The 26902-nt window shown below is 35.8% G+C and overlaps 1 protein-coding gene and 1 long non-coding RNA gene across 2 annotated transcripts; both read right to left on the bottom strand.

The window, feature by feature from the left end:
• Positions 1–11507: 11507 nt before the first annotated feature.
• Positions 11508–20129, bottom strand: LOC145771135 (microfibril-associated glycoprotein 4-like). Its single transcript, XM_082582874.1, has 7 exons — positions 19949–20129; positions 19159–19269; positions 18227–18363; positions 17350–17446; positions 16304–16400; positions 15998–16065; positions 11508–11755 (listed from the first exon to the last, which is right to left on the bottom strand). The coding sequence occupies exons 1-7, from the start codon at positions 20127–20129 to the stop codon at positions 11508–11510; spliced, it is 939 nt and encodes a 312-aa protein (XP_082439000.1).
• Positions 20130–25093: 4964 nt separating this feature from the next.
• Positions 25094–26656, bottom strand: LOC145770817 (uncharacterized). The gene is made up of 3 exons (XR_014289177.1): positions 26632–26656; positions 25617–25729; positions 25094–25123 (listed from the first exon to the last, which is right to left on the bottom strand). It is a non-coding gene; the product is annotated as an uncharacterized LOC145770817 (long non-coding RNA).
• Between the last annotated feature and the right edge of the window lie 246 nt (positions 26657–26902).

The following is a 26902-nucleotide window of genomic DNA, read 5'->3' as shown; positions in this document are numbered from 1 at the left end:
TTGAATGTACTTTATAAAATAATTCATGTAAAGTTTCCTGTTTGCTTTTTGAGACCTCATATTCCAGAGCTATGAGTATGCACCAAACAGGAAAAGTTTCCCACACCAATTATGCATCATTATTTTAAACTTCTAGAATAACTGTTTGTGCATTTTAGATTGAAAATGGCCATACGTGCGTTGAGAGTTACTGTGATCTCTTGCCTGCGAAATATGCCTGCGAAAAGCATTTTACTATTTAGTGGCGGATGTAGCAGCTGTTGTCATCAGAATCGTTTATGATAAGTAGTAGTTGTTAAATTCTTTATTTCTTAAACTTCAACGAAATAAAAGTAAAAACAAAATTCCGCTTTTATGTTATAACGAAGTGCACTGACGATGTACTGACGATGTAGTAGCTTGTTGTGTGCCTTGTTGAAAAACGTGTTTTGTTGAAAACAAGGTACTCGATTTTTGATGTAGCATCAGTTAAACTATCGCAAAGCATTGTAAGTGATTGTAAGTGTTGCAAGTGATTACCAGTTGCAAGACCTGTTGATGGTTTAGCTTATTTTTTGAAACAGAGTTGCCTACTATCTTTTTCCTAAATGCCCGCTGAACAATTTCATTCTTATTGTCATTGCATGTGCTGTCGGCTTTTGTTGCAAAAACGAACACATTTCAGGATGACATACATTGAGGCACAGGTGCATTTGACATGATAGACTGCTATGTTGTTTCTATGAAATTTACGCGTATCATTATGCTTGGACTAATTTGCAAATGAGTTGCGCTAACCAGGCGTGAAGTAAAATAAATGTTATTTCATCAACTGGGCTTCGGCCGTGTGACACACAATGAAGAAGAAGAAGATCAACTTGGTAGATGGAATCACGTTGGCAACAACACTTCAACAATCGAAAACTTCACTCAGACTCAATGATCAAGTCTGAGTCAGTGGTGCAAAGCCTCTACAAGTATCCAAAAAGTTTCTGGATTAAGCTCTCAAACAAACTTTTCCATTCAGGGGATAAAAACTCTATCAGTGAATCAACATTCTCAGAAATTACAAAACCAAAAGTTCTAAAAATTTGTCTAAAAACTGTTAAAACTAATTGGTAGTTTAGAAACGTGACAAAAACACACAAATTAAGCTTACGTTAGTGGTTGTTTTGCTTTTAATCGTTTTTGTTTGATTTTGATCGTTATTTTAAAATACATCAGACTTGAATTTTGTGATTCTGCCGTGATTTTGGTAAACCTATTATCTGCCATTTTGCCAAAAATGACTCTTTTGCATTTTTCTACGTTTAAAGACTTCATGCATCTCCTGACAAAAATTTGTGCCCCAGTGTAGTATGGTTTTCGAGATAATTGGTGTGTAAAACCTAACATATTATTCTAATCTGTGTAAGAATAATTTTCTGAAACCTAACATATTCATCTACTCCAATCACATAACAGAATATCGTCACGTGACAGCCATAATTTTAGCAGCATTTGCAGCAGACTACTTCACCACATCTTACATGTCTTGAGTTGCATGAAGCAGATTTAAAAGCGTTTGATAAAGTAGATTGGGCTAAAATGTTGTTAAGCACTAAGTAAGCTTAATTATGTAGGCTAGCCTAAAAATGTCCATCCGAACACATTAGCTTTTCTTTTCATTAAATGCTGTATCATTTACGTCTCGATTTTTCGTAGCCTACTGGTGTATTGATGGCTTAGTTGGCTTTACGGTACGGTACGCTAAGTAACTTAGCTTGAATACGATTATTAAGATTTTAAAGCAGAGGCCCGAGAGTACGCTACTCAGTGTGTTTGGTCATTTTTAGTCAACCGTAGCCTACCAGATGCTGTGTAGCCAATGTAGTACGGTAGCCTTAAATGAAGGCGTGGTTATTAAGTAGGCTACCAGCAACTGATTTTAAATCGGCGATAGCCTTTTAACTTAGCAGGCTTCTGTGATATCAGCAAAGTTATCTACAGAAGATTACAGTGACGAAATGATACACAGTTCTGGGAAAAATCCAAAGGCTTACCGGTACTTCAGGTTTGATTTAGGCTAATAAAGCCAACATAGTGTGGTCAAAGCCAACATTTAGCTTATATGAGGCTTTATCATACAAAAACATAACATTAAATAAACCAATAAGGTGGTTAAAGTCAACATCGAGAGTATATATTAGGTTTTATCATACAAACCTAATACTTTTTTTATAACTAGTTATCTGGCAAAACCAAATATACGCCATGTTTTAATAAACAAACAAAAACCTAGCTCAAATTTCATTCTAAAAATTTTTGTTTGGTTGTCCGTTCCAGCCTTACAAAAATCAACTTCGAGTGTTATCTAGAAAACTTGAAAATGGCGGATATTAGGTTCTGCCAAATCACGGCAAATATCTGCACTCGTAGTATCAGTTCAAAATGTTTGTAAGCGGATTCTAAACAGGACATGTTGGATCACGTTGTAAAAACGTTGCATTCCTGTAAGGTAATTACGACGAGGATGTGATGATTTAAATTGGTGTCTTGTAGAAGGAAACGATTCAAACTTTCTTTTGTTTTGTTCAGTTACATCACTTCCAAATGAAAACACAAAGATGTGACTTTGCATGGAACAGGAAAGCCTCCCACGCGTAAAGTATTTCATGAGATATCATTGTGGTTCTTTTATGAAATCAAAAGGCAATCAAAAGCTTTTATTAGTGATAAATTACTTCATTTCCAAATATCGACATCGCTCAAGAGCATGCAGCTATTCGTCACCGCTCCAGAGTACGCGGCTGTGTCTCGGCAAAGACACTTAATGACAAGCCAAACTAAAGGGAGCAGCTGACCAGAAGACGATATGTCACTTCGCTGCTTCCTGTCGTCTGTTGTATCGCATCTGTGATCGAAGTGTACTATGTCATCGCAATGGGCCCAAATAAAAGCATGATTGTTATTATTATTAAGCCTGGATACGACAAACAAACTTCCAAATACAAAAGCACCAGCTTATTCTGAGTTTAGATTAAACAAAAAAAATGAATAAAAAGAAAAGCAAAGAATCTCTTTGAACGTCCACCACTCCACCATGAAAACGTGTTAGAACAAACCTTCCCAGAAATGAATTACCAAACTTTGGAGATCAGTAACACATCTCAACTTATCACAACTGTTGTTTTGCGTTTATAGAACAAAACGTTTTATGATCAACCTGTAACCTTGGCAATTCTTTCGTTAGTTAATATGACACTTTTTATTGGAGGCGTAGTTTCAGCTTGTTTGCATTGTTTTGTTTTTTTAACACTAGTACAACGTAGAGTGTCAATTTCACACCCTTTGACAATGGAATTTAAATTAGTCAAAAACCGATTGCAGTAAATCCGCTTCCTTTTGTGAGTTTCTTTCATTATAATAAACTTTAAACCCCTCTAGGACCATTGTTTGTTTGGTGTGCAAAAAGTGCAGTAATTTGAACTGTTTGCTGCAAACGACGGATGGCATCGACACCTTCTGGTACAATGAACTTAGAAATTCCTTCACAGGTATGAATAGCTAATGCTTTTTGTGATGTAACAATCTGGAATTCATAGTCTATGATTGATATACAGTAGAGGCTATGTTATTATCAAATTAAATCATTATCAAAAATTAATTGTTGCTAAAAAGTTAGTCTTGACTTTCTGATTTTCTATCTTCTCTATTTCATTCACGACTTCTGTATGACAATACATCTTCCTGATGAAAAATTGGCAGTTTAAATGATTTTCCAATAAAGTGTAGATGTGGTTGCAGACGAAAAAGACATAAAATTTGTGTTGGCTAATGCAGCTTTTGTTCACTGCATCTAGAGATGATGTAGTTAGACTGAGTAGTGTAGTTTATCGTTTGTGTGCCGGCTAAGAGATAAAACATGGCATAAAAAGATTAAAGCAAAAATAATTTTAGAAAGTTGAATTTTATTTGCTATGTTTTTAAAATTGAAAAAGAAGAAGAAAAGATTACAATTACTTGGGTCAAAAGGTTTAATCCTAAAATGAATGGAAGCTTATAGAGTCATCCAAATCGTAAAAGCACTACGCCGGTGATTTTTCGTTTTATTTTCATTGATTTAATTTTAAATCATATTTTGAATTGCATAAAAATTGATGTCACATATCAAGACGTTAGGTTTACAGAATATTATTAATGTATGTGAGCATTTCAAACTAACACATTGAAGCGAAACAAAAAATATTTTATCCTATTATGTAAAAGCACAAAAACGATGTAATAGGATACTTTATAGCAAGTGTTTTGAAATAATCCAAACCTTCACAAAATATTCAAACTGTGCAGTGTAACCACCTTCTCGCTCCTTTTCCACCAGACCTAACTAAATGTATGCCAGCATGACTCGTACTTATGTCTGTTACAATATCTATGAAATCAGAGTGTCTAGGGAGCTGACTTTGTTCAGCCCCCATCTCTATGGAGATGCCTCAACGCGGTGTAGAGGTGAACCCAGGCTGAAAACTAGGCTCACTCCTAGAAACTCCTGGGGCTAATATACACACGTAATAGTCCCGTAAAAGTCCCCAACGGAAATATTTTGGTGGAAGAGGGTAGTTTCTGACCGGCAGGCATCCTGTATGGCGGGTCTCGATGAACAGAGCAACCGGCAGCCCGTTGCAACCAGCTCCCCTGAAGCTGCACGTTTCGATATAATTGCACCGCAGTGGACATGAAGCTGGCCAAGAGTGTGTGCGTAGCACTCGCTTAGTCACGACCACCTCAAACAACCATACAAGCGAATGGCCTCTGTCTCAATTTGGACTTGGATCAAACAAAGCCCAATGGCGATGATATCACGGGTAACGGGGCAGGCTTGGTAGAGTTGGAAGCCTCCAGCCCGATTTCACACATTGGCAGCGGATCTATGATGATCGTCTCCCAATGAACTGCGGTGACATTGGGTTCCGGTAGTGGAGCCGACGACGACGACTTATGTCTGCAAATTTTGTGCTTTCTTTAATTGAGTGTATACAATATAGCCTTGACAGGTACCAAGTGTTACTTTTATTTCTATCATGTGGCAGTGTCCTAACCGCTTTTGTAAGCAACTTACGTTTTTGTGGGAAGTACTTTAAGGGTGATCTTGTCTTATCTTATTCTTTTTTATTTGCAGTATTTTTTTGAACCGGTGTGACAGTAACTCAGCTCAAGGAGGTTAAAACATTTCTGGTCATTTTTATGTGATGTCAAGTCACAAGGTTTATGGTACGAAAACTTTGGTTTTAATTATTAGAAACCTGCATTTTGCAAATAATTATAATTTCTATGCCTAATGTCGTTTTACTCGTAGTGAAAGTCTGGCTAGACTGGTGGGTTTACGATAAAACACAGCCATCCAGCAAGTGGGATGTTTCAAAAATTGTTTTAACATTTTGTTTAAATCGTAGCAGACAATTAAAAATGCCCAAACGTCCATGCAGAGATTGGAGACAGTTGAAAGTAATTTTTTTTGGGGTGAAAACAAAAGTAGATTATATTTAGTGCCATTGTAGATAGCCTAAGCGTGTTCGACTGTTATCGAATCATCGCGTTTTAAAAAACAACATGTCATTTTTATTTCAACTCTATTTTGTAAAAACTGTGCAGCTTATCTGCAAAACATTTTCTTCCACATCAATATTTTTTATTCTTTCCAAACCCGAAGTCCTCCATTTCGATGATGGTCAATTTTGGGTCTTCCTCGAATGCAGAGCATACAAGCGCATGTTAAAAATTTCATTAAAACAAAAGATTACAAACGATGAAGTATTATCCAAATTTAATTCAAGAAAAATTACCTTACACATAGTCAAAAGAAGAAAATTGAAATATTTCAGACACACAATATGGCAAAACTCGTTACAAAGCTCATTAATAGAAGGAAGATAAAGGATAAAGGAAACAAAGGCAGACCAAGAATGATTTGGACAACAAACATCACTAAATAAACAAAATTAAGTTATGAAAGTGCAGTACGAACAGCTCATGGTCGAGAACAATGGCACATTGTATCCAACCCTCAATACAGGAAGGAACGTAATGATGATGATGATGATTGATCGCAGAGCATACAAAGGGGGCACGTGTTGAAAGAGGAACTAATATTAAATTTGAAAATCGCTAAACGTTTCTACAATCTGCTGTAGTTGATAACCGCTGTAATTAAAAACCGCTGTAGTTGATGAATATCCTTTAAAAGTGTGTTTAAGGAAAGCTTCTTATTCACCTTGTATCATATGTGGCTGAAAATTGGTCACTGATAGGGGGAAGCGACCTCAACATCCAAAAAAACAGCGTTTTATTTTTCAGGTAACCTACATGTTTTAGAAGTGTAGGTTGCCTGAAAATTAGTTGCCTATTAGTTGCCTATAATTTCAAACTCCATCGCATTGGTGAATTGGTACAAAGTCAATTTAAATTAAAATTGTGCAATTTTGCAAAATTTTTGATTTATTTGACAAAAGATTAACTCATAACGCATTAACGCAGAACATTTCGCAAAGCATTAACGCAACGATCTCTGAGAGAGTAGTTTTGATTCTCGTACTTGTAGAAACTCGTGACATACTGGTAATACATTTCTGAAAGAATGTTGTAAATCACTTTCTGCTGAACAAATGCGGTCACATCAACCTCACACTGAAGATTAATTTTATATTGTTGATTTTTTTTATATCACTTGACACAGACTAATAATTTCACACATTAATGATTTTGAACTCATATTTAATGTAACAATTAACATTGCTTTATTTTACATATTTTTTAAACGCAATGCATGTAGCCTACATGATAACATGCAAACTTTGCTTTCAAATATATGTAGACAAATTGTAGTCTACAAATTAATAGTGACAGTAATATGTTTTTACTATTCAGTTGTTTGTGGCATGTGTTGACAGATTCTGCTGAAAAACTTGTCAAGGTATTCCCCCAATGAGGTACAGGTGAAAATCTATGTTATGTCGTTTCTATCAAATAAACGCACATTTCTTCTTGCCTGGTCGTACAATAAACGCGGAAATATCTCATAATCATGCTTCTTCTTTTATGTTAAGTTGCTACTTTTTTTTTAAATGTAATGTTTTCTTTCTTTTTCTAACCTCTGTGTTATTTTACTCGTTACAAAATAAGCCATTCAATCGATCATTATGCTTTGCTTGGACTAATTGCAAAAGATAAAAATAGTTTAAATACCACCAACTAGGCATGAATTAAAATGTTTGCAAAGATTAGACTTTTATCCTAACCGCCCCGATTGGTCGATTGGTTTGAGTGACTTCACGAACCAAGAAACGTCATGGTCAAGAGGCGCTGGTTCGACTCTCAAGGTATGCGCTTCGGCAACGCATATCAAGGACAGCTCTCCATTCAGCGTACCTAGCAAATGGAATAAATGAACAACAACACTTCAATAATCGGAAACTGCACTTTGGAAAACTCAGTCACCGGGTCTGCGCCAGTTCGCAAAACCAATATACAAGTCAGCGAAACTGTCAGGTTTAAGCTCTCAAACAAACTTTCTCAGTTCGAGGATAAAGGTTCCATCAATCAATAAGCATTCTCATAAATTACAAAATCAGAAGTTCTAAAAACATGTCTAAAAACCCTTAAAACTAATTAGTAGTTGAGGAAAGTGACAAAACACACAAATTAAAATTACTTTATTGGTTGTTTTGCTTTTATTTGTTGTTTGTTGTTGATCGTTATTTTAAAACATTTGCATTAAGTCTGTGATATCTGCACTCGTAAAATCAATTTAAATACTTCGTTAACGAATTCCGCACAGGATATTTTGGATCACTTTGTCAAAACGTTGTATTTTTGTAAGATGATTATGCAGAGGACGCGATGGTTTAAATTGGTGTCTTGTAGAAGGAAACGATTTAAACTTTCTTCTGTTTTGTTCAGTTACATCACTTCCAAATGAAAACACAAAGATGTGACTTTGCATGGGACGGGAAAGTCTCCCACGTGTAAAATATTTTATGAGATGTCATTGTGATTCTTTTGTAAAATCACAAGACAATCAAAAGCTTCTATTAGTGATAAATTACATCACTTCCGAATGCAGAAGCAGTAGGCCAATCTCGGTTTGGATTAAACAGTAAATTCCATCATTCAACCATGAAAACACGTCAGAACACACCTTCTAAAAAAAGAGTTGCCAAACTTTTGAGAAGAGTATCAACCCGTCGCCACTTATTACAATTCTTTTGCATTTGAAACAAAACTTAATTAAGCTGTTTCTTTAGCAAATCTTTCGTTTTGTTAGACCATCACCTACCTGTGTGAGTCAACATAACCAATGCAACCATTAACAACTATATTATTAAGACGAAACCAATAACAAATATAACAACAATTTTCAACCACAGCAACAGCTTTAAAGTGTACTCTAAAAGCTTTAATATTTCCTGCCACTTGAGTTTCTCATATAGTCGGCTGGTTTTGGGTTGGTTTCAAATTTTTATCCTCGGACTGACATAGACATAGTACAGAAAAAGGTCATCGGATTTATCTCATGGTTTAAAAAAAGAGACATTTATTCTTGTTATTGCAAATTAATGTTGACTAATATATTTTCATAAATGCTTATTACAAGTTACTTAAGTATGGATCTAAAATTCAAAATGTTGTACGTTGTAGACATGTTTTATTTTTAATGCTTTATGATGTCTATTTGTTTTGTATTGTAATCAATTTTGTTTAATTCAGGTCTTCTCTACACGTGTTTTAAAATGTAAAGGAGTAATACCGTGTCATGTAATCGATGAGAAAAACATCTTAATTCCATATTTTAGGTAAGCTAAATTTATTTTCGATGAAAAGCAACATAAAACTTGTTCACATAAGAAATTGAATAAATTGGGATTTACAGTAATTGAGAAAATAAGTAAAACTAATTTTAACTGATTGTTAAAATTCTAGCACACAATTTTAAATGCTTAAATCTATCGGTTGATATGAAAAATGGCCGGCGATGTAAAGATAAATTCATATCCATTTTTAAAGTCCAACATAGCCCACTGGCAAATGTATCAACAACGAATTTGGCAGGCCTTGTGACTAGTGTTTCTAATTTCGGACAAAGCTTCAAAACCCTGGTTTCGGGTATTTGAGAAACAAAAACCCGGGGAAATCCATCTTTTTTCAGATTTTAAATAAACTGCGCTTTGGCCCGATATTAAACTTCTAAAGTTTCAGGGGGTACACAAGGACAACAAAAATAAGCTAGACTACTACATCTTAAATAAAGTTTATCGCTGAAACAAATTGCTTTCAAGTGATTTTTAGAATACTAGCATACCACACGAAATCAAAGCGTTGATACTTTCATCATTCTGTCTGTTTCTCAGTTTTGTGACGAATAGTCCTATAGGTGAATAATCTCTTTCTGGCATCACTGACGTGAGTTTGATTGGTAGCAAGGTATGATAGAGCCTTTTTCAAGTTTTTTGTTTATAGCTTAACAACGACACATTTTTTCTTCCACAATTTCTTGCTGTGGGGGAATGTCCTCGCATAGTTGTGACTTGCACCTTCCACAAATGAAATAAACTTCTCAGAAAGAGTCCTGACCTTGAACCTTTTAATAAATTCAACTTCAACACTTTTTCGATCCTCTTCCACATGACCGTCAGGGTTCTGTGGATATAGTCTTTCCAAAAGAGATTTATTATGGATGCAATTTTGGCTTCCTAGTGCTATCTCCAAATTGGCCATAGTAGTCGTCCAGCACGTAACTGGAAGACTTTAAATAAGTGAACCAGTTTCAGTGTACATTTCCAGTTTCTTTTACACATTCACTCAATCTATGATGATATAGGCCTGGAGGAGTATTAGAACGTGGTTTTAGGCTTTATTATGTTGCAGGTGAGATTTTTACATTTTTCTACTCGTAATATCGCAAAACAATGTCGATTTGTTTGTTTACGCATTAATCGTGTAAGAAAAAGCTTAAAGTGTAACAACTAAAGAAATGAATAAAATTGAATGTTTATGCATGAGCAAGTGCCCACCCCTGTATTGGAATTTCCTACAGTTTTGAATTTGTAACTTGTTCTAAATTATATTGTCTATTATATATGTTTTACACTGCTTTTAAACTGTACTGTCTGATTATCCAGTTTGATGCGTTGACTTTGACGTAAAAACTAAAATTCCTAATGCTGCAAAAACAGAAATCTGACAATAAAAGTATCTAGACCAGTGTTTCTTAACCTGTGGATAATTACCCCCAAAAAGGTAATTTGACGTGTTGTAAGGGATAATTTAGAATTTAGATCATCGTTTTTTGGTTACAATCCAATAAAATACAATGTTTTCAACCCTATTGATTAAAACGTACGGTAGACTAGATAAATTTGCGTAGGCGTTTATATTTCGTTTCACATAACATCATGCCTTTTGTGACATCATAGTATCATGGTGTCTTATGTATAATCAGGGTTGCTATCGACATGGTCTTCAAAATAAAGGCAACAAAAAAATTTAAACTTTCAAGCGAAACAAACTTTTTTCCCAAATCTTTGCAGTTATACGAGCCATGACATATCACATGCCATATTTTTTTGCCAAAAACAATCTATTCCAGCAACTCCTTGTTTGTAAAAAATACTTCGTGCACCTCACGACAGCTCAGGTCTAGGTTTATCTTTACTTCAGAGATTTGACTGTCATTTCACCAAGTCTGTTTGTAGAAGTTTTGTAATTGTCTAAAATAAGACAAAATAAGGACTCAAGTAAAAAACAAGGACATTTATTAGAAATAAAAGCAATAATTTTTTCTATGTAAATGCCTCCAATTGATTGCAAGCTGTAATTTGTTATGTTTTGAAAGGTGGTAATTGAAATCCATCATGTTCTTCGCAGGGGTAACGATATTAAAAAAGTTAAGAACCGCTGATCTAGACTAGATAGAAATTGCATGGTTATTAAGCTCTGCCAATCTTTTTTATTACTATTTTTTGATGTGTTTTTCAATTTATTGATTTATTGTTTCAACTGATTTGTTTTTCTTTTATATATTACTTGGTGTGTTTGTGTACGTATATTCTTAATTTTCATTTAAACAACAAAAAAATAGGTCTTCTATTTTCACTTTTTCTACGTCACTGCTTTCACTGATTGAAAAGAAAGCAGGAGTAAAAATGCTTAATAACTGGCAAAGTTTATTGTCAAATCTATACAGACAGGTACAGGTTAGATATATAATTAACGTTTGTTAACGTTTGTTAATATTAAAGATTGCAGGTCTAACTTCATTGCAATACATGTTCTGCGAAGGTTGTTTGTTGTTGCTAAAAACCCAAAGCTTCAAAATCTTAGTAAATAACAAAAATGACGTTCAAACTATGTTTTTAAATCTATACAGAGAAAAACGTAAAGTTACAACCCGTGACAACAATATATTTTTAACCATATAGCTTAAAGGTTAAGAGCAAATTTTATTTGATATTGTTTGTGAATTTATCGAAGAAGCGTTTCTTATTTAAGTAGCATTAAATTAGTTGGATTTTCATTTCTGTCTTTTTCATTGAATAACTATTTCCCTTCCATTGATACCAATGAATTCCTTTCCAAGCGCGCGCACGCCCTCCATCGACGTAATCTCCGTTCAAACTTGTATGAGAACAAGCAACAAACCACCACGCTCCACGACGGCTCACAGCACAATTGTCCCCCCACACATCGTTGTCATTGTCTTTTGTACTGAATGGCCGATTATTGGTGTAACTCAACGCATCACCTTCAATAAATAAATTCAAACTAAATTTGGTATGATCGCACAAAGTTACCCATCACGATAATACTTGTTTATGAGTTCAAAAATCGATAAACAAATTCATGTTTGCAAAAATTGCATTAGAGAATGTTCGACCTTCCGTACCATAAAATATGTGGAATTAACCTTTTCATTTTATTTTTTTAATTTCATTAAATTTCTAACTTGACAGGAGTGCACTGTGAAAAAATTAACGAAAACATTGTTTGCTGCAAAGTTACGTTACGTTACTTGCGTTACGCAGAAACGTTTTGTATCACACTTGATACATTATGTCATACATTATAGGCTATATTATGACTATATATCATATATGATCATAGCCGCAGGAGATGGGGGCAGAGGGGGGCAGTCGCCTCCCCCCCCCCACTGAAAAGACATCGCAAATTTGGGCAAAAATGTCCAGTTATTCGGGAAAATCAATCTTACCATGATGTTTCGACATCTCACCAGTTTACAAACTTTACATAATTGTTATAATTTATGAGATACATTGATATTTTCCAATAATTGTAAAATGTTTTATCATCGGTTTTTAGAAACTATTGCATGTAGTATTCCAATTTGTGCAGAATGATAAGTTTTGATTCAACATTTGCAGAAAGTAAGTGTAAAAAAGCACAATTGGCGAACAGAGGTAAGCTTATTCACTAGCGTGTAGGCTACATTTCTTCACGGGTAGGATTCAAAAGCCTTCTGGGTAGCCTACTGATAACCTTAGCCTATGAGTTTTTTTGCTTTTTTCAGTATATCCTACTAATACAGTTATTGATAAAATCATTTGGGCAAAAATGTCTGGTTATTTGGACAAATCAATTTTTACCATAAGTTTTCAACATTTTACCAGTTTAGAAATTGAGTATAGTGTTATATTGTGAAGGACATTAACATTTTTCTTAGAATGTAAAATGTAGCATTATGAACTTTGAAAGCTTTTGTATTTTGGTATTGCAATTTGGGCTGAATGGCTTCGATTCAGTATCTGCAGAAATTAAATGTAAAAGAATGCAATTGGTGAGCAGCTTATTTCAGATATTCATTAGAATACTAGCCTACATTTCTTCATCGGCACAATTTTAAAAGCCTGCTGGGTACCGGTAACCTTATGAGGTTTCTGTTTTAGCACAGGAAATCTGTTTAGGTTTTTTGATTCTTTGTCCATATCCTACTAATGCAGTTATTTGTAAAAAATTTAACGTAAAAGTGTCCAGTTATTAACGTAACAATGGTATTTAAAGAACATTGACTATGATTTCATTGTAATATTACATCAAATACTAAAAGTAATTTTCTTCAAAGGTGCAAGAAAGATTAAAATTGATGGTTTATTTACGGTAATTGGGACACAGACAGGTCTATGAATGTAGATTAAAGTTAAGTCAGCCTTGTTTATTTAAGTTGAATATTTTCTTGCCTGTGTTTTTGACTTCACATACTGCCAAGTTGATGACTGTGAAGTTATTAGACCAGGGGTCGAAAACCTATGGCTCGCAAGCCATATATGGCTTTTTGTGAAGAAATTTGGCTCTCAGAAAGTTTATCTTAACTTTTCATTACAATTTAAACCTGAAAATACGCTCAGAATACACCAAATGAAATGCTTTTTTTTTCAAAATTTGTTGAGGGAGGTCCCCCAGACCCCCGCTGTTTTTTTCTTCTTCAATAAATACATGGCCCTACTTTTACAACTCATCATCTGCCACTACATGTTAGTTGTATTAAGTGTTAAGCATTATATAGTTCTTACGGAAATACACTTTAAAAAATGTAACTTCATGGTTCTCTTACCTAAAAAGGTTGCCGACCCCTGTATTAGACTATACACCATCTCAGAGATTGTGAATAATGTTGCGTTTTTGAAAGTACATATGCAATCACAAAATTTAGGCAAATTTTGTTTGCCCCCCAAAATGTTTTACTCTCCTAAGGCTGTGAATATGATACATTATACCTACACATGCGCGAAAATGGCAACATCGAAAAAGAGAAATAACAGTTATGATATCCTGTTCGACAATTGACAACAATCGACATTAACGTTTGTTTTGACATTGGAAGACTGAAGATGCTATTTTAGTGAAATCGATTTCTCAGTTAACTGTTCCTGCGTGATTAGCAATGCATCCTATACTAATTGATAAGAGTCAGTCAACCGCTTCAAGCAGACAGTTTGCTTGCGTTAGGTTCTAAGTAGACTTCCAATAGGATTTTATTAAACTGAAATTTTTACAGTAACATTATGGAGTTTCTATAATGTATACAACTGCAGACAGGACGTCACTGCTTCGACCTTAACCCTATCTGTAGCGACACGGGGCTTTATGAGGACGCCTCACTCCAGTAGTGGAATATTTCACAGAAGGAATATGCTAGAAATGTGAAATTTCTTGACTTTTACATTTTATTCTTTGCGAATTTTCTAAACCTAAAGTGGTCATTTTTCTACCTTTCTGCCCTTTTCAATAAGCATTTCGTCTCAGTTGGCTAGACATTTTCGTGCAATGTTAGTTACATATATGTTAATGTTAGTGCAATATATAAATGTTATTGCAATTACTTTGAAATGTAAAAACGCCTAAAAATGCCTTATATTTATGAGAAAAAGTAATTTTTTATTTAGTTTAGCATTACTTTATGTTATAATTTAAAAAATTCAATTTTAAACCTATTTTCGGGAAATTAGAATAAAAACTAAGTTTCTGACGTTTTTTCACCTCAAACAATTCATTTCAATTAATTTGTTGGGTAAAAATTTAATTTCTATACGCACAATACACATGGCTATTATCTTGTAAAATATTTTGGCTCTGTGATTTTCATAGCCCGTTTATTAGCGATTAGTTAGCACAAGGCTAAGATAGTCCGTGATGTACTCACCACTTCGGCTGCGTAGCCGAGTACGCGGCTGTAAGCCTGAGTACGCGGCTGCGACTCGGCAAAGACACTTAATGGCAAGCCAAAATTAGGGGAGCAGCTGACTCGAAGACTATATGTCACTTCGCTGCTTCCTGTCGTCTGTTGTAACGCATCTGTGATCGCAGCGTACTTTATGTTGTCGCAATGGGCGCAAATAAAAATACGATTATTATTATTGTACTTTCCGCGTACGAAAACAGCTCGTATTAAGATAGGGTTAATTTTGCCCCTAACACTGAGCTATAATTGAGCACTCTGTGATAATACTGCTATATTTGGTTACTATGGATCTAAAAAAAGTTCAACTTCGGCTATTCTTTGAAAAATATTATAATTCCAAGCAAAGACCGTTGCTTGAAGCTGATGTTAAGTATGACGATTTCCGATTCGGTACTGCTCATGACTAGGGAAGTGTTCCGAAAGCTAGTACAAACCGTTACTACCACAACGAACCTGCCGCATCAGACTAAAACAGGTCATTTGTGTGTACATTTGTGAAGTAAAGAACGATTATGTAGTTAACAGCAAAACTCAATCTATTACAAAACTGTATTTAATGAGTAAGTAGCCTATGTACGTTTACTCTATACATACATTTAAGCTTTGAGGTAAAACATTTTTTGAGATAGCCTACATAGAAATAATTTTGGTATTTAATCTTATATGCTTTAGGTACTTTGCTATATATATAAAGTTTTTTTAATCATAGTCTTATGTAATTGTAAAAACATTATAAATTAAAATAAACACAAGCAAAACTCAAATAAAATTTAATCTTGTGTTGGACCATTGTTGCATCAATTTTGGTGATCTCAACAACTTTTACTTGAGATAAATTAGAAAATTCTCCATGAAATAGCTTTGCTCAAAAAACAAACAAAGACAAAATAATTTAACACTAAACATAGCAACGTTTGCTTGGCTTTAATGCAGTGTTCAAAACCTTTTTGTTTGCTACGCGCTCGTAACGTGTTGATTCACTGAAATCATTTTTGTTTACTTCTACATTTTTCCAAAGTTTAAACAATACGGCTTCTCATATAATTACTCATGTAGCTACTACAACGTCATCATAGAATGTAGTCATAACTACAAGTGACATAACTACAAGTGACATAACTACAAGTGACAATGATTAGAAATAGTTTCAATCTCTTGTGCCAAACTGCCATTACGTCTGTCCATAATAATTGTATTATTTTTCGATTTAAAATTGTTTATGTCTTCGTGATCACATTTATCACACAAAAGAAAAGCTACATACCTCCTCTCAAATGAAGAGCAACTTACCTGCTGTTCCGCTATAACTTCCGATGTTCAGCCGATAGTTTGTGCTGGCGTCTCCAATGTTTATGGTGCTAAAAAATGTTTAAGAAATCACATCAAGAAAGATGAACAATAAAAATATGCAATCACCGAATGTTATTGTTGCCAGCTTTAACTGCTTTGAAATAAATTAAGAATAAATTTGATTGATAGGTAGAATTTTAAATTTAGATACTTATACAAATCCAATTTCACGATATAATTTTACAAAGTAATTATAAAAACATTAATATAAACTGTAAGCTATGCTTTTAAAGAAAGGCATAGCACCTGTACTCAGCATAAGCAGTGTTACCTTCCCAGTCTTCAAGATCAATGCGAAGTTTATATGAACCAGAACTGGTGAGGGCATGGACATTATCCAAACCTGAGAAACACAAAACTCAAAGTAAATAAAAAATCACTGTATTAATTATGAACTATAGCTGAAAATGATGCCACTCCATTTTGACCTCAAACTTTTATCCATGCATTGTTGCCAGATGGAGTATTTTGTGTACAATTTGGTAAACATGAAATTGATAAAAAAATAAACTTTGGTGGCAAAAATACCAAAGTTTAGTAATAAAAGAGTGGAGGACGCTCGTCGTAAAACAAAGTAGTCTTCCCCCACAGTCTTCAACAGCTTTGAATTGGGGAAGACTACTTTGTTTTAAACATCATTTCGCAACTTATCAAAAAAAACATCTCATAGTAAAGATAGGAACTTTTCATTTAGAGTATAATTTTTTTAAGAATTTTTATTATTGGGATTTTCTAAAGCCTCTCTACAATCTGACGTTGACGAAGCCAGTGGATGAGAAATCTTGGCCTCTTTTTGTTTTTATCAGAACATCTTGAACCGACGCGACAGAATATATTGAACCTCAAACACAAAAAAAATGCAAGCACCTTTTAAACTGTGGTATTCACAAGCGCTATCCGACAAAAGCATTGTTTTATCATGACGCGCAATCGCTTACTTGCACTTTTTTGCGTTTGCTTTCTTTAGATTTTTTTAGTTTGAAGAATGCTGTCTCTCGTTTTTTGGCGCGTAGCTTTACTCTCAAGGCCGAGAGAGAACTTCTGCTGGAAAAGCACATTGGTGACTACAAAATTTGCGCAAAAATATAGCAAAAGGGTTAATGCGTGACGAATATACTCGTGACCAAAGCTTGTTTGTTTTCATGTATTGTAAATGGTTTTTTCTCTAACAAAATGATTGCCATTCAACGCCACCACAAAGCTTTCGTACTTATGGTGTGAACTTGCTTTAAAACGTAAAAAATCACATGTTGAGACAAACGTGTAGCTCGTGACAAAGTCCGGCGACCTACCAAGCCAAAATTCACCACTTTGGTTTCCGAATCCAGCTTGATATTCAGACCAACCTAAATAAAAATCAACTTCTCCTGAGTTTCTTCTTTGAAACACCTGAAACAATAAAAATGTGAACGCTTAAATTGTGTATGTTATTTATTGAAATTGCTCAACAACAATACAAATGTCTTGTTCAAGGCAAAGTCATACAAAACTAAATACGAAATAAATATTTGATATGTTTTAATAATATGTTTTGGCAAAACACGGGAATATGGATTAGGAAAGTCTATACTCTAGCAAATGCTTTTAAAGGAAAAAGTAAAACAAAATGACACAATATTGAATCAGAGAAAACACACAGTAAAAGAAAAACACAAATTTCTTGTTTAAAAGTGCATTATAACTTTGAAATGGCGAGCTTTAAATTATGTCAGTTGAATTTCCTAATTGCTTATGGATGATATTTTAAATTGTTAACTTGAAACATTATTGTAAACACTTTGAACCAACTTAAAATCAAATCTAGACGCAATGCATCACAATGTACATATGTCGTACCTAAAAAAATAACCTTTTACTGCCTCATCATAATTGAAACAAGTAATGAATTAATATAGTAAAAAATGATGGACAAATTGAAGAATAAGGAGACAAACTTATTGCATAGGATAGTTTTGGAATTATTTTTCATAAATGGGATGCAAAAACAATTCAGCTTTTGAGTCTTACCCAAAGTCTATCTCATGTGATCCTAGATGCCTAGAACAAAATTAAGTTGCGTACTCTTGTTGTAGACTTGTATAAAATCTACTGAACATGAAATACGCGTCTGAAATGAAAATCAAAAAAATAAATTGAAAAATGATGCAATTGGGTTAAAGTTTTACTTACCAACCAGCTTCCTTCATCAGATTCTAAATCGCAGTACACATCTAACAGTTGTTTATTCACTAAAATCGTGTAGATTCCATTAGCGGTGTGTCCTTCCTTGGCTACATCGTTGCAGCTATTTCTTTGAAGGAAAGTCGCTTTTATTTAAAAACAACATAATTCAGTTAAGATTTGAGCAAACAGCATATTTGAACTAAATTTAGTGCACCGTGTAGTTAACTTGTTTAGCCTTTAAGTTATATTGATTTTGCTAAACCAAAGTTAGGGAAGTCAAGTGACCTTCATATTTCTTCGGTTAAATATGACCTGGAATGGTCGCCATTGTTCAATGGCACAAGTTAAATTTCCAAAATCAATGGAAAATGACACACCCCAGTGTAAATCGTAGCCTATGTCGAATCTGTGTGTTATTCTTGCTTGTTATTGCATGATCCTAAGTTTTATGCTTTAAGACCAAATTGGTGTCGGAAAAAATATTTTCGTGTAAGGATTGAAACTTTTAACACATCTGTACATGCTGTATGGAAGTTTTTTATCTTTACGAACAAAACAAGTAACAAACTCAAATCAGTGTTTTTATTTTATATAGGATGAACATTTTGGTCTTTTTTTCTGACTGAACTTTTTGTAGGTCTGCATTTACTTTTTCCATTTGTTTTGTGTTGATAATGCAACTTACAAGAAAATTTAACTCTTATCACCATTTACCGGTCAACTGACCGCTATGGTAGTTTTAGGAATCTAGGTATATTTATTGCTTTTTTGAAATTTTTTTGGTAATAAGCGATCACCTAGATTGAGCTCATAGTTCATATATAACTAAAGGATTAGATTAGATCAGCTGAATGCGGTTATTTTTAAGAAAATATCCCTAAAACAAAATTCCCTACCGGTTAATTGACTGGTATGATACTTCTGATGTTAAAAAAAACCTGCATAATTTTCTACTTTCCGCTCCAGTGCAAGTAACTTGTTTTGTAATCTCTCCAACCCAGCACTGGTGTCATCAGCTTGTCCTCTTTCACCCTTCATACCTTGGTCACCTGCATTCGAAAAAAAGATTGATTTGTCGCAAGTGGAGTGACAGATTCAGTCCCTATGCAACATAATGAGCAATTTATGATGAATTTCCAATTTACTTGGCAGAGCAACAAACTTCTTGTACATGCCCGTGCTGAGCGTAGGCCTCTGATGCGTGTACAATACTTGTGCTTAGCGCTGCTTTGATTGGATTATTATCTTTATCAACTTTTAAACCCTGCTCATTAATAAGCACAAAAAAGGAAACAAGGATATTTGAACAAACAGAAAAACTGGTCGTTATGATTCAGACCACAAAAACTTGAGCATGAAGCAACTTTGTGTCCTACTTGACATTTTAGTTGAAATACGAATAGGCTAGCTCAAACAATCTCTAAACGAATAAATTTCAAAGAAAATCCTAACAATCTGGATAAGTTCATGTAATTCATAGAAATTTCAAGGCTGGATCTTATCAAGCAGATCAGTCTTTTCATTGAATAAGCGTCTACAGACGTTAAACCAATGTAAAAAAGAACTTATTTGCTGGGTTAAAATGGATGTCATGAATATGAAGCTGCAAGCCAGGCCAAAGTAAATACCTCATTTTACATCCATTAAGATGTACCAATACATGCACTTATTAAGAAATGACAAATTTATACCTTAATAAGCTTACTCAAAGGAAGAAAATAAACTTACCTTTCAAGCCTGGTAAGCCCATTGGACCCTTCTTGCCAGGGGGCCCGGACAATACCCTTTCATCTCCACAACTGTCGTACGGTCTAACTCCACAGGAACAAGTCACTTCTCGCGTAGCCTTGACAACCAGCCAACAAATGGTCAAGATGTTCACGGTGATGAACAATTTTGATATTTTCATCTTTTTTGGAAATTCAATGGCAGTGAAGAGAATGTTTGTATAATTATTAAAACAAACTTTTTTTTATCTTTTTTAACAATAACAATAGCTTTGCTTTGAACCCTTTATAATATCACATTGTTTGCTGATGCAATGCAAAAGACAACAGGAAGCAGCTAATAAGCATATATAGTTATCGAGTCTGCAGCTCTTTTTTATTTTGACGTGTTTTAACTGTTGTGTCAAAACGCAATCGCATGCTTTGTAGCGGTATCGAACTGACGTTCTTTCGAACTTCGTGCAAAAGATCGATTTTATTGGCATCGCAAAAAAAATCATAATCATCAATTGCGAAAGAAACGAATTTAACAATAAAAGTTACAATAACCATGTAACACACGCACCAAGATAGGTGAGATATCGATGTAGCAAAGCGAGCAAAAAGTTTATCTAATTTTAAATGCTGAACGGCTAAAATCGCTAACGTTTTCAATAAATAAAAAAAACAAGATGCAATTTTTTTCACTAAAATATTAACTCTGTGATAAAAATGACATCAAATTAGATTAATGGTTAAAATTCACAACAGCACACCATCCACGGATTAAGCAAATCGACCGATTACGCATCGTAATTAGCAGACTATTTTTATCATATGCGCAAACCGTAATCAGCTCCTTTGAATCGCTGGTCCACAAATATACTTCGTTTAAACTGATTAGATTAGTCAACCAGACAAGTAAGTTTAACACCTTCTTAAACAATTGTCTGTTGGTGTCACCAACTTTTAAACGTCAACGAGCTAGGTCTTAATGTCGTAATTTTACCATGGTATCGCAGCATGTAATCAATACCTTTATTATAAGTGTTACAACAGTTGTTAATTCAGTTCTATGCGGCAGAATAATTGGAACAAAGTAGGGGAGCTCTTATGCTCAGCCGCGGGTTAATTCGCCCGCGGGTTAATCCGCCCCGATAGCTCAGTGGTTACGCGCCGGGCTCAAGATCACACGGCGCTGGTTCGACTCTCGGGGTGTGCGTTTGAGCAACGCATTTCAGGACTGCTCTCCATTCAGCGGCACCTAGTGAATGGAATAATTTCTCGGCAACAAGACTTCAACAATCGGAAAACTTCACTCTGCCAATCTCGGTAACCGGCCCTGCGTCAAGTGCCTCTACAAGTATGCGAACAAGTACCAGGAATAACCTATCAAGGCTTTGTCAGTCCGAGGATAAAGATTCAAAACCAAACCAACCAAACCAAACCAATTAAAGTAGGCTACTACGTCGCGGTTTGGGATAGAACGTTCACGCAATTTCAATTGAAAGCTACTTCAAACGTTCGCATTAAAACATGTTTTCTTTGAAGGCTAAGCGTTTTGTTTGCTAATGTGACAATATTATAACCCAACAATCAAAAAAGAATACAGCAAACTGTATCGTATTTTTGCAAAGCTAATTACAATTCTATTAATCCATCACGTTTGCCATTCAATTTAATGATTATTGGCAGCAAGACATAGAAATGATAAATAAAAGCAACAAATTATTCGAAACTAATTAAATTGTAAGAATGATTTTAAGCTGTAATCTATTATATTCGTATCTGTTGAGTTTTTAAGCTAAAACATTCTCCTTTTTAGGCAGGTTGTTGTGATGCTAGAAAAGCAGGTACCTTTACTTTTATAACAAAAAGCTATTTTGTCATAACTGTTTACGACTTTTCACTACACCTGTCATAGCTCATGGAATTTATGCTACATGTGAAAATATAGGCAACCGTTTTGATTTCAACAAATCTCCAAATTGTGAACCAGTGGTTCTCAACCTTTTTTGTATTGGCGGATCCGTTTTGGTGCCTTTGAAGCGGTCGCGGACCCTTAAAAAATATTTACGTTTTTGATATAGGCCTACCGCGTCTCCTAGTGGAAATAAATGTTTCACAAGTTTCAAAACGACACACATAAAAGAATTTGCTAAACTTGCAAAGCATTCACGGCGATTGATAAAATTGACGAAGTTATGTCATGAGCTATAAGCCTATAACCGATGTTGGTACACAGGATAAAAATCATTAATCTATAGTTGTTCCAGACGGTTGTTCGCCTGGTCAAACGTCATGTAGAAACCGTTCGGGTCTACTGAATATTACGTCATGGAAATTCTTAAAACATGAGCCAAAATTGCACCATCGTCCGTAAGACTCGTGTCAAACCTGTTGAAACCGGTTTAAACATTGTGCCTTTGAGTTATCACAAATTTTTCTGATTCATTCTCGAAGTTGTTTGTTGGAAGTCGGTCGCACATTTAACTGGTTTATTTGGTGCTTGCTAGCTGGACAAATTCTCCGTCTTTTATCCAAGTAATCTGTATCGTAGTGACAGTTTTGAGGTGTAAGGCGTTGCACCAGTCATCTCGATAGCCGCGGGCTAATTTTACAGAAATACACTGTTTGAAAAGAAGTTCAAGTGTGTGTTTCTTCGGTCATTATATACAGACGAACGGATTCGGGAACTTTATGTTAAAATTTTCCCACGAAGAGATTATGGTTTACCGCTGTGACCATAAAAAATAAAAGACGAGTTCTTGTTAGCTGGTAGGCCAAGAAAAAATTAAAGCAAATAAAAATAAAAGACGAGTTCTTGTCAGTTGGTAGGCCAAGAAGAAATTAAAGCAAAAAAAATAAAACGACGAATTTGTTAGCTGGTAGGCCAAGAAGCACTTGAAGGCATAAAATTAAACGACGTGTTTGTTGTCAGCTAGTGCAGAAGAACTAATTAGAAGTACAAGAAATAATAAAAGAAGATTTGTTGGTTGGTAGTCTACACTCTTACAGAAGCAAAGAAAAGTAAAGACATTTCTTCTCAGTTTGGTACAGAAGAAAAATAACTTTGACAATCATTGGCAAGAAAGAAGATTAAAAGACAATCCGTCTGTGCTTGTAGATTCAAGTGGAAGAATCCAAGCAAGTTTTGTGGACTTTATGACTTCATACTCGTACAGCTACGGTATCGTGCATTTAAATTCTTTTTTGTATTTTTACGGTCTTTGCAGTTAAGTTTTTTATAACTACTGTAGCCTAATAAATTTGTGTGTTTGTGTAACTTAATTTTTTTTAATTGTTAAATTTAGCCCCAACATTTAATATGTCTACACTCGGTGGCGACAAGGACTCGACCGCCGTAGACTCGACTGAGTTTAAGCCTGATGATGTTCTTTGCGGTCGGGCAGGCCATTCTGGGGAGGGACCCATTAACGATGAGGCTAAGTCAGTTCGAGAGGCCCGGCATCTTAGACGGGATATTTTGACTGAAATTGGGGAACTTTCTGTAGCCCTAGGTTCTTTGAGTGATAAGCAGGAACTGTTAATTTTTAGATCTAAGTTATCTACTTTAGAAGAGGAATTACGGCATTTCCATGCTCTTTTGACTAAAATCTTTAACTCTGCAATCTTGGCAGAACTTCGTGATAGGGTAGATCCCGAATTTAACTCGTTAAAAAATAACTTTGAACAAAAAGAAAGTGAGTTCTCAGATATGTTGGATGCTGACATACATCCTGAGGATAGCGCCTCAAATGTAAGCACTAGGATGTCTAGGACTTCGTCTCGGATAGTGGCACAAATTAACCTGCAGCTAAGACGAGAGGAGCTCCAGATACAAGCTGAGGCCGAAGCGAGAGCTGCTGAGGCTGCCGCGAGAGCTGAGGCCGAAGCGAGAGCTGCTGAGGCTGCCGCGAGAGCTGAGGCCATTCGAGCTGAGGCTGCCGCGAGAGCTGAGGCCGAAGCGAGAGCTGCTGAGGCTGCCGCGCGAGCTGAGGCCATACGAACTGAGGCTGCCGCGAGAGCTGAGGCCGAAGCGAGAGCAGCTGAGGCCGCCGCGAGAGCTGCTGAGTTCGCACTCAAAGACGCTCAGTTGAGGGCTGAACAACGTAAAGAGGTAGTTTTAGCTGAATATCGATCAGAGGTGGGCTCTCGGCGTAGCTCTAAGAAGGGCTCTTCTAGGCATTCCAGAAATGAACATCAATCGCAGTTTAATTTACATAACCTTTTCCAAACGCCCGTTCAACCTGTGAGTGGACCAGGGCAATCCACACGTTTTCCAGCTGTTTCAGGAGGTCTCGGGGCCGCGGCTAAGGGTCTTCCGAATGCTGTAGAGCCAAGGTCTGCGAATTACAACCGAACTCCTCCCCCAGAGCGTACAGGTCACGGGGCCGCCATTACCCAGCAAACATTGTACTTCGGCCCAACGTAGTGTGACAGTTGGTAAAATAATGCTCCTCCGTTGGCACTACGTTGTGGCCGAAGTTGACCCAACGTATCTTGCACCATTCGTCGCAGTTGGGACAACTTCTTTAAAATATTTGGGCCAACGTTATCCCAACTCTGCACCCAACGTAGTTAATCGTTGGTACCCTACGATGGCCCAACGTATTTTGCACCATTCGTCGCAGTTGGGACAACTTCTTTAAAATATTTGGGCCAACGTTATCCCAACTCTACACCCAACGTAGTTAATCGTTGGTACCCTACGATGGCCCAACGTATTTTGCACCATTCGTCGCAGTTGAGCCGACTTATTTTAAAATCTTTGGGCCTACGTAATCCCAACTCTACTGCCAACATAGTTCATCGTTGGTACCTACGCTGGCCAAACGCACTTTGCACCTTTCGTCGCAGTTGGCCATACATATTTTGCACTAATCGTTGTAGATGAGCAACGTTGGTTAAACTTAACCTGCAATTTCAAGTTGACACTGTCCTGATGATCCATATGCCAATACGATGACCATCTTCTCATACTGAGCAAATTTAAGTCAATGATGTAAACAAACGTAAAGTTGTTGAAAAATACATTTATTCGAATGGTAAAATGCACCACCCATGCACAATTCACAGCTACGACAAGACATGCACAAAAGTCTAAAAACACAGTGGACTGAGGTACTTCATGCCTCATCAGAAGACTGCGCCTGGATGTAACAATGTGATCTGTGGCGGCCTCAAACGCAAGTACCTATAAAACAATATGCAACATATGTAAAGAAAATATACTGTACAGTGCAAATTAGATCGTGTTTACAGCACCGCGAAAGAACAGACTCTAATTGCTACATATCTCATGGATATGTGTATGCAACACCCGGTTATTTTACAATAACAAGCATTTTTTTAATACATCTTAACATTCCTCAGTATGTTTTAATTCTGTAATTCGTAGCCTATACGATGGGGTGGGGAATGGGTATACTGTTATGTTCTATTAACCTCTAACATTAATGCACATTCGTTAATCGTGTTAATGTAGTTTGCCTTCTCTAACCAGTGCAAATTATTATTGTTATCGTTTGATAGATCTTCGAAGTCAAGTCTTAAAATGTGTGCATATTTCTTGAAGTTCTGCTCCAGTAATAAACTAATCGCTGGTTTAGTAAACAAAAATGCTTTTATTGCCCTTATTGAGAGAATAGTAACGATTTGTCAGTGACGGAGAGAACAAATGAACATACCCGCAGTACTTTTTTAGCAAGACGTTTAAGCCGGCCCCCATCGCGGTCTTCCCACGTCAGTTTGTGGTCGAGTTCTTGTAGAGTGCATGATTTCGTATTGCTCTGGACAACATCTATAAGTAAAGCAGTTTTGTAAACAAATAATGTTACATCGATTTTTATTTTGACACAATCATCTACAGCAGTGGCCAGCGGCTCTTAACCTGTGTGTAATTACTCAATCTGGGGAGGTTTGAGGTCTTCCAGAGGGCAATGAGCAGGACAGTGCAAATTATTACCAATTTTTAATCAAACTTAAATCATTGTTGGGTTTGGCTATTCTATTCAATTGATTGCCAAAGACTAATAAAATTGGTACGAATGGAATTAATTTTATGCTGCTGTTTGGAAGTCTTCACGAGAAGATGCAGAACAGTGTGTTCTTGTCGAAGGTTGCTTATTTGTGCGACTTTTTCTCTGACATAAACGCCTTGAACTGCTTGCAGGGCAAATGGACAAGGTTATGGGATTTAATAGACAAATAATAGATTTAAGATGCCCATTGCCCACCATGCTTAAGTGGGGTAACGGGTCAGAAAAGGTTAAGAACGTTGCTCTACAGTCTGTTTCACGTGCGTGGCACGAACATCAGGAGAGCTGTAATGAAAATAAAAGCGAGGACATCACCATAAACATAGCCGCCGAACCCGGGAAGGTCGGCCTTCCGGAGCTTTTCGCAGAGAAGGCCACCCTTCCCTGCGAAATCGGCCAGATCAATTTTCTAATCTCATCTTTTTTATTGCACACGAGTAAACAGCAGGTGTTTTTCAACTGGATCTAGACTGAGGCATTAATCAGGGATAGTAAACAGCAAATTGACAAAAAAGGATTACGAAAAAGGTAAACTTCAGATGCTGTAAAACTTATATCCAAGGTTGTTATTTCATTGAAAATTAATCATGAACAGTAAGTATTCTTTCTGGAGACGATATCATACCAACAAAAGGTGAATACAAAACTTAAACAAACTACTTACCTTAACCATGTTCTTTAAGTTTTGCATGGAATCACAAGAAAACTTTTTCTCTCCACTTAATTTATTTTTCCCCTTCCCTGTCCGCGAGACGTAACTTGCGACTTCGTTTAACAGCACCTGAGGCATCAATCGATTAACCGTGTCGTATAGGCTTCTTCCTCCTATACGACACAGTGTTTGAACTGCAATAGAACAGATGGATGTTGAAATGCATAAGCCGAGATTGTTAAAACAGCCCCATCAAACAGTCGCGGTGCGTACCAGGCTACCA

Source organism: Aplidium turbinatum, chromosome 5, assembly GCF_918807975.1.
Source record: "Aplidium turbinatum chromosome 5, kaAplTurb1.1, whole genome shotgun sequence".
NCBI lineage: Eukaryota > Metazoa > Chordata > Ascidiacea > Aplousobranchia > Polyclinidae > Aplidium > Aplidium turbinatum.
This window is presented reverse-complemented; position numbering and strand designations above follow the sequence as displayed.